The sequence below is a fragment of the Lynx rufus genome, unplaced genomic scaffold (genome assembly GCF_022079265.1).
Source record: "Lynx rufus isolate CCGP_SWC_20201006 ecotype Redwood Valley unplaced genomic scaffold, mLynRuf1.p SCAF_6, whole genome shotgun sequence".
NCBI lineage: Eukaryota > Metazoa > Chordata > Mammalia > Carnivora > Felidae > Lynx > Lynx rufus.
In genome coordinates this window covers 6,214,022-6,230,662 of record NW_025814878.1, presented here as the reverse complement: position 1 = coordinate 6,230,662, position 16,641 = coordinate 6,214,022, and the positions used below count along the sequence as shown (strand labels likewise).

General features: G+C 41.2%; 1 protein-coding gene across 1 annotated transcript in view; it reads right to left on the bottom strand.

The window, feature by feature from the left end:
* TFB1M (transcription factor B1, mitochondrial) overlaps positions 1 to 16,641 on the bottom strand; it is a 65,913-nt gene that overhangs the window by 30,349 nt on the left and 18,923 nt on the right. Inside the window, exons 4-5 of the mRNA XM_047102747.1 lie at positions 15,833 to 15,984; positions 112 to 231 (exon numbers count right to left, since the gene is read on the bottom strand). Of these exons, the coding sequence (XP_046958703.1) occupies positions 112 to 231; positions 15,833 to 15,984 (272 nt within the window). The remainder of the gene's footprint in view (positions 1 to 111; positions 232 to 15,832; positions 15,985 to 16,641) is intronic.

Sequence of the window (16,641 nt, the reverse complement as noted above, 5' to 3'; positions counted from 1 at the left end):
CAGGAGAGATAAACAGTACAGTTTGCATGGAAGTGAAGATCAGATCCTAGAGATAATTTCCTATGACACATTCTCAGATGAACAAAGATTTACAAATAAACAGAAACTCACCTCTGGTTTAGGGACAAAAGCCCGACCCGGAATGGTCAAGATGTGCTGAACGTTGCAGAGGTACTGGGCCATAACAGAAAGGCGACTGCGCTGTTTGCTTCCTGTACTGGCTGTAAGTCTCTATGGGACAAAGAGGAATTTTTAGCAAATAATTAATCCAGTCTGATGAGACAGAATGCAGCCAACATCCTATTATCTATGGACACTAGATGGAGTGTTGAGATAAATTTTAAAACTGTAGGCTATCTGACACATGATACACAGGCAGCATGGGGAACATTTTCCTCCAATATCAGCAGAAGCGAACCTAGGAAATGTGAATTATATCCTATATAATGCACTCAAAAATCCAGTAAGAAAACTTCCCTATCACTGGATGCTGGGGATTTTCAAACCACTGTTACATTATGTAGAAGAAGGTCCTATATGAAACAAATATCAGTCTATATTTGCTGAATGAAGAAATTAGTAAGCATAATTAAGAACTAAAAAGACTTATTTAATTTTATGAATTACCAAAATATATGAAGGAACATTTTCAATAGTGTGCTTTTCTTTATTTAAATCTAATAAAACTTAGGGTCGCCTGGGTGGCCCAGTCGGTTAAGCTGCCGACTTCGGCTCAGGTCATGATCCCACAGTCTAGGAGTGCAAGCCCTATGTCAGGCTCAGTGCTGACAGCTCAGAGCCCGGAGTCTGCTTCAGATTCTGTGTCTCCGGGTCTCTGTGCCCCTCCCCCATTTACACTCTGTCTCTTTCGCTCTCAAACATAAACATTAAAAAAATCTTTTAATCTAATAAAACTTTGAATATTCAGAACTCTTGGAAAGTGTTCTTTTGTTTTTGCAAAAACCAGGAATTTCATCTTTTAAGAACCTAAACAATTTTAAAACCAGGTGTATCTAAATTTTTTTTTTAATGTTTTATTTATTTTTGAGACAGAGAATGAGCAGGGGAAGGGCAGAGAGAGAGGGAGACACAGAATCCAAAGCAGGCTCCAGGCTCTGAGCTGTCAGCACAGAGCCCAACGCGGGGCTTGAACTCAGTAACCGCGAGATCATGACCTGAGCCGAAGTCGGACGCTTAACCGACTGAGCCACCCAGGTGCCCCAAAACCAGGTATATCTAAATTAACTCATAATTGCAATGCAATTTCAACCAAAATCTCAAAGGATGTTTCGAAGGAAATTTACATTAAATTCCCTGAAATTTTATATGGAAAGACAAAGGGCCCAGGGTAGCCAGAAAGCGCCTGAAGAACATCAACGTGGGGCAGGCTGGGGCAGACTCACCCCACCAGACATCAAAATTGAGGCCAAGTATGGCATTACTCTAGGCACAGACCAACAGAACAACGGCCTTGGAAACAGACCCAAGCAGATGTGGATGTTTGCTGTGTGACAGATGTAAGGCAGCAACCACTAATAGAAGAAGGATGGACCACTCAATCTGTGATATTGGTAGAAGTAGGTATATCTACAGGAGAAAAGAGTAACTCCCCATCTCGTACCACAACCAAAAATAAATTCCAAGTGCATTAACAAAAAATAAAGAGCAAAACTTTAAAATTTTTATAAGTATTTATTACTCCATGCTAGGCAAAAATTTCTTGAAGATGCAAAAGCAAAAGCCGTAAGAGACTGATCCTTTACTCTATTAAAATTTAAAACCTCCATAATAAAAAAACACTATAAACATAAGTCACAGAGAGAAGGTATTTGAAACTCCTTTGACAAAGGATTAGTGTTCAAAACATAGGAGAACTCCTACACATCAGTAACCGAAAGATAAACAGTAGAAAATATGCTAAGAACTACACTAAGAACACCCAAATGAACCATAACCATGAACTATGCTCAACCACATTACAAATTAAGGGCATACACATTTCAGCTATAATGAGATAAGCTTTCCTATCCACGAAATGAACAAAATTTCAACGACAACAACACAAAGAGCCTGGCAGAACCTAGAACTGGTGAATATAATGGAGCCAGAGGAACCCCCACCTACCGCTAGGGAGAACAGGTACAAGCACTCTGCATTACAATTTGGCAAAATATACAGGAGAGCCGAAGCTGAGTACACCCTCATGACCCTTTAGGTCTACCTTCAGGACGTGTCCTAGAGAACAGTACATATACTTCCACAAGGAAATACCGTGGAAGAATGTTCCCTACCACATCATACATGCATAGCGTCAAAAATGGCGAAAAAAACATAAAGGCCCGTCAACAGGAATGAATAAGCAAACTGTGGTAATTTTGACAATGGAATACTAAGTAACAGTTAAAATGAGTAAGAAGGTGTTACCAGCAGAGATCCCAAAATAGAGCAGAAAATAATGAAGTGGCAGAAAACATGTGGAATATGACTCCATGTATATAAAAACTTCAAAACATTACCCCTCATTGTTTCCTGTGTGTGAACATATATGTTATCTGCAAAACACATGCATGGGAATGATGAGTATCAATTTTGAGTACAACTCACAGGAGAGAAAGAAAGGGGGCAGAAGAGGGTTTTAAGCATATCTGTAACATTTTATTTCTTAAAAAAAAAGACATAAAAATATGGCAATATTGTAAGATTAGACATAACTGAGTGGAGGATGAAAAAAAAATGAGGCACACTGACTTTTAAAAAGTGTATCCTGCTTCTCTATGTTCTTAGAGTTTACTGGATACTCTGAGCCTCTTCTAAGTGATACAGGGTCAGCCTTACAAACGCCAATGGCTGCTGGATTAATCGCGGAGTTGAGCACGTCGGCCGTGTGCCACACCACTAAATGAATGAGTGTTTACCGCACTGCGTTTTGTCTTCCTGCTTCACCGTCATGTGCAGATCCCTAAAATTCCCTATTATTTGCTACTTCTGACCTGTTTGGACACGAAAACCACATAATTTGGCTCGCAAGAGCTTTGCCTTACGTAGGTTTTAAAACTGAGATGCTCGGGGCGCCTGGGTGGCTCGGTCGGTTAAGCATCCGACTTTGGTTCAAGTCATGATCTCACAGTTCGTGGGTTCGAGGCCCACCTCAAGCTCTGTGCTGTCACCCGGGAACCTGCTTCAGATGCTGTGTCTCCCTCTCTCTCTGCCCCTCCCCTGCTTGTGCTCTCACTCTCGAAAATAAACGCACGTTAAAAAAAAATTAAACTGAGATGCTCAGAAAATTTCCTGTGGGGAAAGTAATAGATTTCGTAGCATCTGTTTTGTTACTCAGAAGCCATCCCTCCACCTCATCCCTCTTTTTAAATTACCTGGCTCTGGTCTGTATTTAGACAGTTGAAGTGACTGGGAGGCCCAGTTCAGGATAAGTGATAGGCTGCTACAATATAAATGACAAAGCAAATTGTTCCTTAGTAAACTGTAAAACCAAGAAATGCAGATATTCAAGCAAAAAAAAAAAAAAAAGACAAACACCAGAAGCACGTATTTAAAGAATAAACTTATGGATCAAAGGGTCAAAAATATTTCTAGTTCCTCACGAATTTCTTTTGGAGCTTAAATGTACCATTGCCATGAAAGTAAAAACTTCAAAGTGCACTGTACAACCGGCACAATTCAAAGCAGTTGTGTAAAACTAAAATCTAGCGTGAACTTAATCCCAAAATAAAAAAAAAAATAAACCAGGGGTGCCTGGTTGGCTCAGTCAGTTGAGCATCTGACTTCACCTCAGGTCATGACCTCACAGTTTAGGAGATCGAGCCCCACATAGGGCTCTCTGCTGTCAGTGCAGAGCCCGCTTCGGATCCTTTCGTACCCCTCTCTCTCAACCCCTCCCCCCAACTCTCGCTCTCTCTTAAAAAATGAACATTAAAAAAAAAAGAAAGTCTGCATATGAAAATTAGTATTTATGCTGGATTGTTTTCCAATATTTTACCTTATATCTCAAAGGTGTTCTCACTGATGAATTCAACAAAATTTTAAAAATCACTTTAACCAAAGAGCAAACCAGTGAGGCACAGAGGGTAAACGAATTGGACGTGAAGGCATGCTTAAGTATATTTCACTCAGGGCGCTAGGTAGGCCTCCACTCCTGCCAGTAAAGCCTGACCCCTCAACTTGACCCATCCAAACTTTGCAGCAAATACACCTAGGCTGTGGAGATGAAAATTGTGGATAATACACCTGAACTCAGAAGAAAGCAGCACATTCATTATGGAAAAATTCAAGCCACAGAACAGAAAGCTCTGCAAAAATTTCGTTAAAAACTAGCACAAGAGGGGCACCTGTGTGACTCAGCTGTTTAAGCAGCTGACTTCTGTTCAGGTCATGATCTCGCAGTTTGTGGGTTTGAGCCCCGCATCGGGCATTGTGCTGACAGTTCAGAGCCTGGAGCCTGCTTTGGATTCTCTATCTCCCTCTCTCTCTGCCCCTCCCCCACTCCTGCTCGGTCTCTAAAAATTAAATAAACATAAAAAAAACATTTTTAACCCCCGCCCCCCCCAAAAAACAACAACAATAACAACAAACTAGCACAAGAGTTACATGGTCAAAATCAGTCATCCAAACAGGACTTAATATTTCTATGATACGTTATATGTAAAGCTATTAGAGTTCAAACTCCGTTACAAGGTAGAGATTTTAACAACAAAAGGCCGGGAAACCAAACCAGTTAATTTTTCAGTAAAAGGAAACCTCTAACCCTGGAGATTTTAAAAGCCTTCTGAGGCAGTTTAAGAAAAACCAGGGGTCAAAGATTTCACAAAGACAGTGTTATTTTCTTCCTCATTCATCTAAAATCATTTTAAGTAGAAAAATTAGGCTTATTCTTGGGAAGCTACACAGCCAAATATCAGGGACACTGAAAACGACATACTTCCTGGCAAGGTAACTCCCTCCCTCCCTGCTAGGGATGGACCATTAAGCAGCAGGGGCCCCTGAAGATGGGAGGAGAGCACCAAGCTGATCCTGGACCCAGAAAGGAAAGACCACAGGTCCGGTCACACGGAGAACTTGAACATCATGACTGCAGCAGAAAACACACGACCCGGGTTCAAGTTCAGCTTTCCCTGTAACTAGCTCCGTGACCTTCTGCCAGACCTTAACTTATGTTGAGCCTCAGTTTCATCATCTATGAAATGAGGTTAGATGAGATTTGTTAAGGTCTCATTTACTGCTACACAGTCTGATTCTATTTTATGAGCTGGAACTTTATACTGTCTATATGTTCTATAATGTGTGTGAGCTGAATTCTTAGCTTTAGACCCTGCAGACCTGGAGAGAAGAGGACTGTGCTCAGTCGCTTCTGCTCTACAACTCAACAAAGCCAAGCAAAGTGAATGCCTAACGAGTGCTCTCTGTGGAATATAAAATCACAAATATGACACTGTCAAGAGCAAACAGAGGGTATATGAGAAAATACTGCTCGCCATATATTGTCCTGTTTAGACTTTCACTCGCAAAATGTGAAAATTGGTCAGAGGACCAGTGTTAACCATGCTTCTGGAGCATTCCATAAATTATACTCAATGTAAACTCTTCTTGATACCCGTACTAAAATTTAACTAAAATCAACATTTTTTTTCTGGTTAAAGAAAAATAATTGCATATGCTGAAGTTAAAGCAACACTGTTATTAATAATCACAACTGACATTCTGAGTCACTGAAAATATTCCTCCACCTCTTAAGCTCTGTTCCTTTGCATTCTCCCCCAAAAGAATTAGAGTACATAGTGTTTTGCATCTCTATTGTGTTATTCAAGAACAGAAATACCATAATAATCATGTCATCTGAGAAAATAGAAGTCCAAGAACAAATCAAAAGGCTGAGAAAACAAGAAAACTATTAATATATGCTCAACTCAAACACACAGAAGAGAGTTAGAATCATAAGCCGGGAATGACATGGGCCTTAGGAAAGTAGTGATGCCTTACAGTTCCTAACAAACACAAAAGGGCCCTACGTTTTTGGGATGGAAAATTCTAAGATGGCTGAGAAAAAGATTTTATGGCTAAATACCCTAAAGCAAAGGTTCCTATCCTCGGCATTGCTGACGTTTTCGGCTGGTAAATGTGGAGCGATTCTCTGTTGTTGGGGCTATCTTGCGCACTGAAGGATGTCTACCGGCTTCCCTAACCTCTACCCACTAGACACCAAAAGCACCCCCCAGTTGCAACAACCAAAAATATCTCCAGACGGGCAGAGGTGAGGAATACAGCAAAGCAGGAGGATCCTGAGCTCACTCCCGTGAACACAGCACAGCTTCAGCTGCGTACAGAGCAACTCTCCCTGAGAATGACCTGACGACTGGGAGAACAGCGGAGGTAGCTGTAAATATATAGAGAAAGCCTCAAAAAGGGAAAGAGGGACAAAGACACGGTCAGGTCAGGAACCAAACCCAAGAGTGAGAGAAGATATATCCCAGGTGCAAACGTCCTCCCTGGGAAGTGAGGGGTTACAGCCCCACACCAGGCACCCCTCACCCTGGGGATCTGCACCAGGAAGTTAAGTTCCCATAACTTCTGTTTCTGAAAATCAGCTGGGCTTTGCTTTGGGAGAATTGGAAGGCTAGCGGAAATGGAGATTCCGCGCTTAACGGGACTACACATAACCTCACTTGCTCCGAGACTCCGCAAAGAGGCGGCCGCTTGAAAAGTGGCCATATGTGCAGAAAATATATTGCCTGGTTTTAGGGAGCAGGCCAAAGGGGCAGGGTTGTGTAAGAACTTTATCCAAGAGTGGACATGCTGGCAGGCACTATTCTTCTTACCCTCTCAGCCTACGTGTCCGATGCTGGCGGGCACCAGTCTGACACTCTCCATATACCTTTCTGGCACCGCTTGCCCTGCCCCGGTGTTCCCCTGAAGACCTGCACTGCCGAACCCGCCTTCCTGCCAGGTGCTCCTGGACTCCTACCCTGTACACCTGGCAGAGAGCCTCAGGGAGACTGTTGCCCCCAAAATCAACTCTAGCCGGGGAAGTGGGTGGGGCATCTGTGCCCCCCCAGTGTACCTGTTGCAATCACAGTCCAGTGCCAACAGAGGGGTGTATACAGCCAACAGGGGACACCCCTGAAGCACCTGGTTCTGGTGACCCACGGCACACTTTCCACATAAGGCCACTTCCTTCAAGAACAGGAATCCCAGCTGACCTACCTAGTATATAGAAACAAATACAGAGTTAGATAACATGAGCAGACAGTAGAAAAGGTTCCAAACAAAACAGGACAAAGCCTGAAAAAGAACTAAACAAAAAGAGATAAGCAATCTACCTAATAAAGAGTTCAAAGTGATGGTTATAAAGATGTTCACCAAACTCAGAGGGAGTGGATCAACTCAGCAAGGACTTAAAGAGATAGAAAACATAAAAAAGAGCCAGTTACAGCTGGAGAATACAATAACTGCAAGGGAAAACACAACAGAGGGAGTCGAGAGCAAATCAGGGGACGCAAAAGAACAGATCAGTGATCTGGAGGATAGGGCAGTAGAAATCATTCAGGTTGAATGGCAAAAAGAAAAAAAGAATGAAAAAAATCAGGATGGGTTAAGGGACCTCTGGGACAACATTGGGCACACAACACCCATCTTATAAGGAGTCACACAGAAAGAAGAGAGAAAGGACCAGAAAACTTAATTTTAGGAAATAACGGAAAAGCTACCTAACAAGGAAAAGAAAACACAGATCTACATCCAGGAAGCAGAGACACCCTAAACAAGATGAACCCAAAGAGGTCCATATGGAGACAGATAACCATTAAAATCTCAAAAATTAAAGACAAAGAAGGAGTCTTAAAAGCAGCAAGAGAAAAGCAACTGGTTATATAAAAGGAAATATCTATAAGAGCTGATTTTTCAGCAGAAAATCTGAAGGCCAGAACACATGATATATTCAAAGTGCTGAAAGAAAAAAACCTACCACCAAGAACACTCTACCCAGCAAGAAATATTATCATTCAGAATTAAAGGTGAGATAGTTTCCCAGACAAACAAAAGTTAAAGAAGTTCATCACCACTAAACCAGCCCTTGCAAGAAACGTTTAAGGGATTTCTTTAAGCAAAACAGAAAATGCCATAACTGGATGAAAATCACAAAAGAAAAAAATTCACTGGTAACAGTATTATACATTAAAGGTAGTAAATGAACCCCTCATAAAAGCTAGTATGAAGGTTCAGACAAAAGTAGTCAAATCAACCATACCTATGATAATTAGGAATACACAACATAAAAAGACATAAAATAGGACATCAAATACATAAAACATGGGCAGGAAGGATAAAATTGTAATGCTTCTAGAATGGGTTCGAACTTAAGCAACCATCAAGTTAAATAGACTACAGTGTTCGTTTAGGTTGTTATAGATAGCCAGAAGGCATGAGGTGGGGTCAAGGGAGATTGTTTTGTCTTTTAAAGTTTGTTTATTTATTTGTGAGAGAGAGAGAGAGAGAGAGAGAGAGAGAGAGAGAGAGAGAGAGAGAACGCTAGCGTGCAAGAGCCAGCTCTGGAAGGCACATGCGGGGGAAGGACAGTGAGAAAGAGGGAGGGAGAGAATCCGATGCAGGCCCTACAGAGCCTGACGTGGGGCTCGATCCCACAAACCAGGAGATCATGATCTGAGCTGAACTCAAGAGTTGGATGCTGAACCGACTGAGCCACCCAGGCTCCCATTTTGTTTTGTTTAAAAAAAATTTTTTTTTTCATGTTTATTTATTTCTGAGACAGAGAGAGTCAGAGTGTGAGCAGGGGAAGGCAAAGAGAGAGAGGGAGACACAGAATCTGAAGCAGGCTCCAGGCTCTGAGCTGTCAGCACACAGCCTGAGCCGGGGCTTGAACTCACAAACCATGACCTGAGCCGAAGTCAGTCGCTCAACTGACTGAGCCATCCAGGCGCCTTTTTTTAAAAAAAAAAATTTTTTTTAATGTTTACTTGTTTCTGAGACAGAGAGAGACAGAGTTGTTTTGTTTTGTAAAACAGATGACATTAGAGCAGGTTTCCTTTTTGATCGTAGTAATCCAGTAAAGAGGGAGTAATCAGTGATGGAAGAGAAAGAAGGTAATGGTTATAAATCATGATTTTAAGATTCTGACAGGTCAATAATTAAATAAAAGTCTCTGAAATTATATGAAAATCTTCCAGCAAAAGCTCCTTAATTCAGTTTTAAATTCCTTAATTTTGAATAGTTCTGTGAAGATTTCTGGTGTTTTGTTAGCTGCTTCTCATCACTTGTTTTTAAGCATTTAATTTTGAGTTTACATGTACCCAGAATTCTGCTTGCTCAGTTTAACTTTCCTCATAATTTATACATGTCATAGATACTGAATCTGTGTCCACGTGAATATTATTCTGTTGTGATTAGAAGATCAAGTTTTGGGAGCCGGACTAGCTTGGCCTAAGTCCCAGCTCTGCTACTTGGTAGCTGTGTGGTCTTGAAGAAGCTAATTAAAATCTCTGAGCTTCAGTATCCTTTCCTATCAAAAGTTAGTAAGTCGCAAGGATGAAAGGTTCAGCACAGGGAATACAGTCGGTGGTGTAATACCTTGTGTGCTGACAGATGGCAGCTACTCTTGGGGCAAACACAGCACAACGTGCACAGTTGCTGAATCCCTACATTGTACACCCGAAACTAACTTTGTGTGTCAATGTCAATTAAAAAATACTATTTCATTAGCTTGCTTTGAGGCTTACATAAGAAAATGTACCTAAAGTGGCATCCATTCCATAGCAGACATTCCATAAGTAAGAGCCGATATTATTATCAGTAGTATATAGGCAAATTAAAAGCAAAGTGAAAAATATTCATATAATTAAAAATTTACAACTGTAAAACTCAATAAATTGCCTAGTGAGTTAAATGACAGAAATTTCTTCTGAATCACTCAAGTAATCTTTGCTTTCATATAGCTTTCAAAAGGTATGCATTAAATATTTTATGGAACTAGACAGAGGCAGTGGTTGCCCAACAGTGTAAACGTACCACATTTGAGTAAGTCACGCACTACAAAAAAAAATGTCTCCAGATACTGCCAAATGTCCCTGAATGGGGGGCTGGGGGCAAAATCGTCTCCACAGAGAACCACTATTCTCAAGTGGAACATGGGTAAAGAGAGAGGGAGAGATCTAAGGAACAGAATTCTTACACATGTGTAAATGCAGAAGAAGGCATCTAAAGAACAGAACTAATGTGACTACATTTTATATATTTATGTGTTTTGTGTGTGTGTGTAATTCTCACATATGTATATAATTCTCTCAGGGGAATTCTGATATTAAAAAGTTGTCTACAAAAAAACAAGTATGAAGCTGAATAAAATGTATGAAACGACACTTTGCATAAACTAAACAACAGCATTACGGGACTATGAGCACAGACACCGGAGAAAGAAGGTGAGAGGTGAGCCTTACAACTGAGCAGCTAACAGCCTGGAAGCCATACTCAGGCAGCAGCACAAGCAGGAGTAGAAACAGAGCCCAGTGGTCTGTCTGACGAGAGGAGACAGACGCCAGGCTCTGGGAGGCCAAGGCAGCCAGAACTTGTGAGGCACACTACTGGATACGGAAACACACACACACACACACACACACACACACACACACACACACACACACAAAGAGAGAGAGAGAGACAAAGACAGACAGGGGGCATGGGAGACAGGAAAGGGGAGGGTGCTCCTGAGATATGCAAAGGGATCCCTTCAAGTCTCTGACAGAGCATCGATCTAGAAGTGCATGAGGTTGGGAGGCTGGAGAAAGTAGCATCAGAAAGTGGGACAAATGGAGGTCACACAGGGCTAGAGATAGTCTGTACACCCAACAGCCAAGTAAAGAGCCCTTGAAATACACGGGGTACTGGGTGGATTCCTCAGAAAGGTTGGGACTTAATAGTGTGACTTTAATTAGCCTCAGATTAAAGGCTGCTATAGACTTGTCATAAGCTTAAAAGCAAGCTCCAAACCAATATGCACGTGACTCATCTTTGTGCCAGAACAAAACCCACCACTCAGGCCAATACAACAAAATCCAGCCCTCCACAAGATTAAACAAAACAAAACCTCACAATATCTAGCATCTCACCAAAAATTACCAGGCTTGTGGGGCGACTGGGTGGCTCAGTCGGTTAAGCATCCGACTTCAGCTCACGTCACGATCTCATGGGTTCGAGAGTTTGAGCTCTACATCAGGCTCAGTGCTGACAGCTCAGAGCCTGAAGCCTGCTTTGAAATCTGCATGTCCCTCTCTCTCTCTCTCTCTCTGCTCCTCTTCTGCTTGTGTGCTCTCTCTCAAAATTAAATAAATATTAAAAATAATAAAAATTGCCAGGCTTGCAAAGAAGCAGAAAAGTAGGACCCATAGAAAGAGGGAGGGGAAAAAAAGCAAATGGTAAAATGATACAGAAATGACAGAGGTAGTGAAATTAATAAGCAAAGGTCTTACAACAGCTATTATAAATATTATACATATGTAAAGATGCCAAGGAAAGCATGAACATAATGAAGTAAGGGAAAATACAAGACCCAAATGGAACTTCTAGAAGTAAAACTACAATATCCAAAATGAAAACTGACTAAAATTAACAACAGATTAGCCACTGCACAACAGAGTAGTGAATCTGAAGATACAGTAACTGAAAACTTTTTTTTTATATTGTTGGTGTTTCAAAGTATATGTGTTTGTGACAGTTAAAGTGTGATACAGGTGAATTCAACGTATCAAGAGTTCTACGGAAGCTGTTCTGCAAAATATTACATACTATACAAACTATTCAAGTCAGCACCATTTTTTCAGTGTCTTTTCAACTGAGAAGAATCCTATTCAGCACACTTCTGAGGTGGTGCATACAGAGCAAGCTTTGTTTTTGTTCTTTATTTTCTTCTACAATAGCTTCATATTTCTCTTTCATTTCTGTCGATTCTAGGTGAGGCAGCTCTATTTCTGGATTTTCTAGGGGCAGCAGCTCCTAAGTGATGCTTTAAAAACGCACAGCACGGGGCGCCTGGGTGGCTTGATCGGTTAAGCATCCGACTTCGGCTCAGGTCATGATCTCACGGTCCGTGAGTTCGAGCCCCGCATCGGGCTCTGTGCTGACCGCTCAGAGCCTGGAGCCTGTTTCAGATTCTGTGTCTCCCTCGCTCTCTGCCCCTCCCCTGTTCATGCTCTGTCTCTGTCTCAAAAATAAATAAACGTTAAAAAAAATGTATTAAAAACGCACAGCACTATTAGGTTTCTCCGGTTCTTCATAGAAGGCTATCAATACCCTGGTCAGTGTGTCCATACCCCCGACTTCTCCAGGCACCTTTAGGACTGCTCGTGCTTTGAGATGGTGCCTTTGTTAAGGCGCCACAGGGACAGTGGCAGCAGGGTGGCCGGTGGGCTCTAGGAACTGGAATTTTTATGTGTGAATTATTTTTTTTATTACGTACGGTGAATTATTAAATTGCTTCAATATCCAACCATTCACTAAATAATCTTTTTTTTTCCTTTGCTGACACAGGATACAATCGTTATCAAATAGGAAGTTGTCTGATTCTGGCTTTTTTTTTTTTTTTTAATTTTCTTAATGTTTTTTTATCTTTGAGAGACAGACAGACACAGAACTGGAAGCAGGCTCCAGGCTCTGAGCTATCAGCACAGAGCCCAATGCGGGGCTTGAACCCACGGACAGAGAGATCATAACCTGAGCCAAAGTCAGACATTCAACCAACTGAGCCAGCCAGGCACCCCTGATTCTGTGCCTTCTAAGGTAGCCATCACTCCGTCTCATAATGAGTCACAGTGCTTCAGTTATTAGAGTTTACAACACATTTTAACATTTGATAGGAAAGGCTTCTCTCATCACTCTTCTTTTTTTCAAAATTTCTTTTCCATTCTTGCAGGTCCACTCAAGATGATCCCTGGGACTTCACTCACTACATTTCAAGATGTTACTGAAAAAACATAATTTGGAAAAATGAAGCAGCTTTATAATACTCATTTTTTTTTTCTTCCAGGGTTCTATTTCTCTTGATTTAGCTCAGTGATCTTCTGAGACTCTCAGTAAAGTTCTGTGATTTTTTTTATACAGGTCCCTCTTTTTCCCTTCAGTTTCCAGAATAAATAATTATATATTTCCAATAACATTTTTACTTGTCTTTCTAACAGTGATATATTTTGTTTGCTTCAATCCTTCCTGTATTTGATTTTCTATTTATCACTAATTCAATCCCACACTCCCCAACTTACCTATTCTTTCAGTATATGCAAACATGATAGGTGTCTTATCAAATTCTTTGTGCTACTCTGAGGTGAACTGAATGTTCTTCTGAGGATTCCACGCTCTGTCTTCTATAACACTGGGCCTTCTGTCTCCTAGATTCATACAATCGTTCTTCTTGGGGTCTCTAATCAGACCAGTGCGATAGAGGCTTTGTCATTATGTCAGAGGTGTTGGTAGAGGTTAGTGAAGAAGTGCTAAGTTCACTGGGGTCATGTATGAAAAACAGGAAAAGTGGCTTCTATTTTCACCATACACAAAAATCAATCCCAAGTGGATTACAGATATAAATGTGAAAAGTAAAACAATAAAAGCTTCTAGAAGATAACACAGAATATCTTCATGATATCAAGATATAAAGAGTTCTTCAATAAGACACAAAAGCACTAACCATAAATTTACAATTAAAAGCATCTGGTCTTTAAAGGATACCGTAAAGACCATAACATGCCAAAGAGGAGGAGAAGAAATTTGTGACACACTTAATAAAAGACTAGTACGAAGACCATGTTTGAACTCCTCCAAATATAGGAGAATAAGACCAAGCAATCCAACAGAAAAATAAGCAAAGGGCAAGTACTTCACAAAAAAGACGCTATCTCAAAGGTCCATAAACATGCAAAATGGTGCTTAGTTTTTTAAAAAAGTTCATTCTGAGAGAGAGAGAGACAGAGAGAGGGAGGGAGAGAGGGAGGGAGGGAGGGAGGGAGAGAGAGAGAGAGAGAGAGACAACGCATGTGCAAAAGTGAGGGAGGGACAGCAGGAGAGGGAGAGAGAGAGAACCCCAAGCAGGCTCTGCACTGAGCACACGGCTTGATCTTGACCATGAGATCATGACCTGAGCCAATATCAAGAGTTGGACACTTAACCGACTGAGACACCCAGGTGACCCTGGCGCTCAATTTGATTAAAAATTTAGCAAAAGACAAAATAAAACCACAAAACACACCATTCAGCTCTGATTAACAAAAAGTACAAGTCTGGCAATATCAAGTACTGGCAAGGATATGAAGCAAAATGAACTCACACACACAGTTGGTGGGAATATAAACAGGCATGATGACTTCAGAAAGCAAATTAGCATTATTTAGCCAAAGTGAAGATTGGGGGAACTTAAGATCCAGCATGGCCACTTCTGGATATATTCTCTAGGGAAAGCTTGCTTATGTGCTCCAGCTGACATAAATAGAAGAATCTCCATGACAGCTTTGTTCGTAAAAACACTGGAACAGGATTCCAAAACAGGAGAATGGGCAGATAAATTATGACTTAGTCAAAGAGTGGGTAGTGTATAACTACACAAATAAACTACAGCTATGAGCAGCATAAGTGAATGAGGAGAAAAGAAGTACATAGTGCATGAATCCATTTGCGTAAGTTCAAAAATGGAGAAAACTAAAGTATATTAATTATACAGATAAGAATCTATGTGACAAACTAAACAGGGAATAATAAGTTCCAAATTCATGGTACTGATTACTTTGGTAGCAGGTGGAAAACCAGAGATACAATCAGAATAAGGCATACAAGAGGGTGTCAACGATGTTGGGAATTTAACTATTGAGTTGAGTGGGGGGGATTCAGGTGTTCTTTTTATTAAGCCATACAAATCCATCACATACTCTTCTGTATTTGTAAGTCATAATAAAAAATCAGGGGCGCCTGGGTGGCGCAGTCGGTTGAGCGTCCGACTTCAGCCAGGTCACGATCTCGCGGTCCGTGAGTTCGAGCCCCGCGTCAGGCTCTGGGCTGAGGGCTCAGAGCCTGGAGCCTGTTTCCGATTCTGTGTCTCCCTCTCTCTCTGTCCCTCCCCCGTTCATGCTCTGTCTCTCTCTGTCCCAAAAATAAATAAAAACGTTGAAAAAAAAAATTTTAAAAAAAATTAAAAAAAAAAAACACTTATAGTCTGCAGATCCCCTCATTAAACCTCTGCAGCACAAAACCTTCCCTTGCTTATTACCCCGTAGGATTATTTTCTAGAGAGTGACCTGGGAACACTCCTGCCATGGGAATGCAGGCATAGCAGGCCCAGCAGAAGTAGGGGATTAAGTGAAAGTCTATGTACTGCATAATCAGACACCAACCTCCTTCCCTTTCTCCAAACCGACTGATTACCGCATTCTGCACCATCTCATGAAGTTCAATGTATCAACTTTAACCGATCACAGGCCAATCCCTATGTATTATTGTATCAGCAGCAGCCCACAGATCACGTCTCTCACTGTTCTATGGCCCTACTGTGTCCTTGTATGTACGACACGGCCTTCCTGGCTGGCAGCACAGCACTCGTGTTCTCCACGGAGAGCTCACAGCAGTAACACCCGTCATCATCATGACATGCTTAACTTTTGGTTGAGCTGGTGTTGGTGTGTATGTGTAATGGAGCATTAACTTAGAAAACATAGTCTGTCACAAAAATGCAGTATTACTTTGTTTTGGAATTCGAAGAGCCAAAAAAAAAAAAAACCAAAAAAAACCAAAAAAACCAAAAAAAAAAAAACCCAAAAAAAAAAACACGGTCAGAACTTACCTCTGCCACTTCCTTTTGAAAAGTCAATGTCATCTGGGTTCTGCCATAAACAAAAGGTCCATCTTTACAAGAAACATTTTCAAGCCACTTGATAATCAGTGGAGTTGATACGCTAAAAGGCAGATTTCCAATAATATGTACATTTGGAGGATCTGGTTAGCAGGAGGAAAAAATAACTTGTAACGATTTCATCAAAGTATTCTGAATGCTATTTTGGTTAAGAATAAAAGTCAAACTGGGTACTAACAGCGTCAAACAAAAATACATGAAACGACACGGCTACCTATTTTTCAGTCCATTTATTCTTCAAAAGCAATGTTTCCTCATCGTCAGCTTTGAATTATTAAGAAAAACATTCTACCTTAATTAGTGTTCAAAGTCTTCAGGTTTCCCAGCTTAGGAAAACTATGAAAGAGACCGGATTTGAGGGAAAAGGTAATTTGATCCGGACGTGAGGAGGTCAAAGTGCCTATGGGGCACCCAGGTGAAGCTGTCAGAAGATCAGATGCCCAGGAAGGGGGTACAGGCTGCATAGACAGAAGTGTCTGCAGCACACAGGTGGTAAGTGTAACCACAGGAGCAGAGCAATTCCGGCAAATCTGGAGCACAAGAGCAGGTGCTCAAGAAGAAAGATCTCAGGAACAACATCTAAGAGGTAGCTGGAAAAAGAACCACCTGCAAGGAACAGCTAGAGAAAGTCATACAATGTAAAAGGGAAAACGGGAGGACCTGGTGTCAGGGAAGACACGAGCAGAGAAAACATCCGGAAGAGCAGGTAACACTCAAATGAATGCCTGAGAACTCCGTCA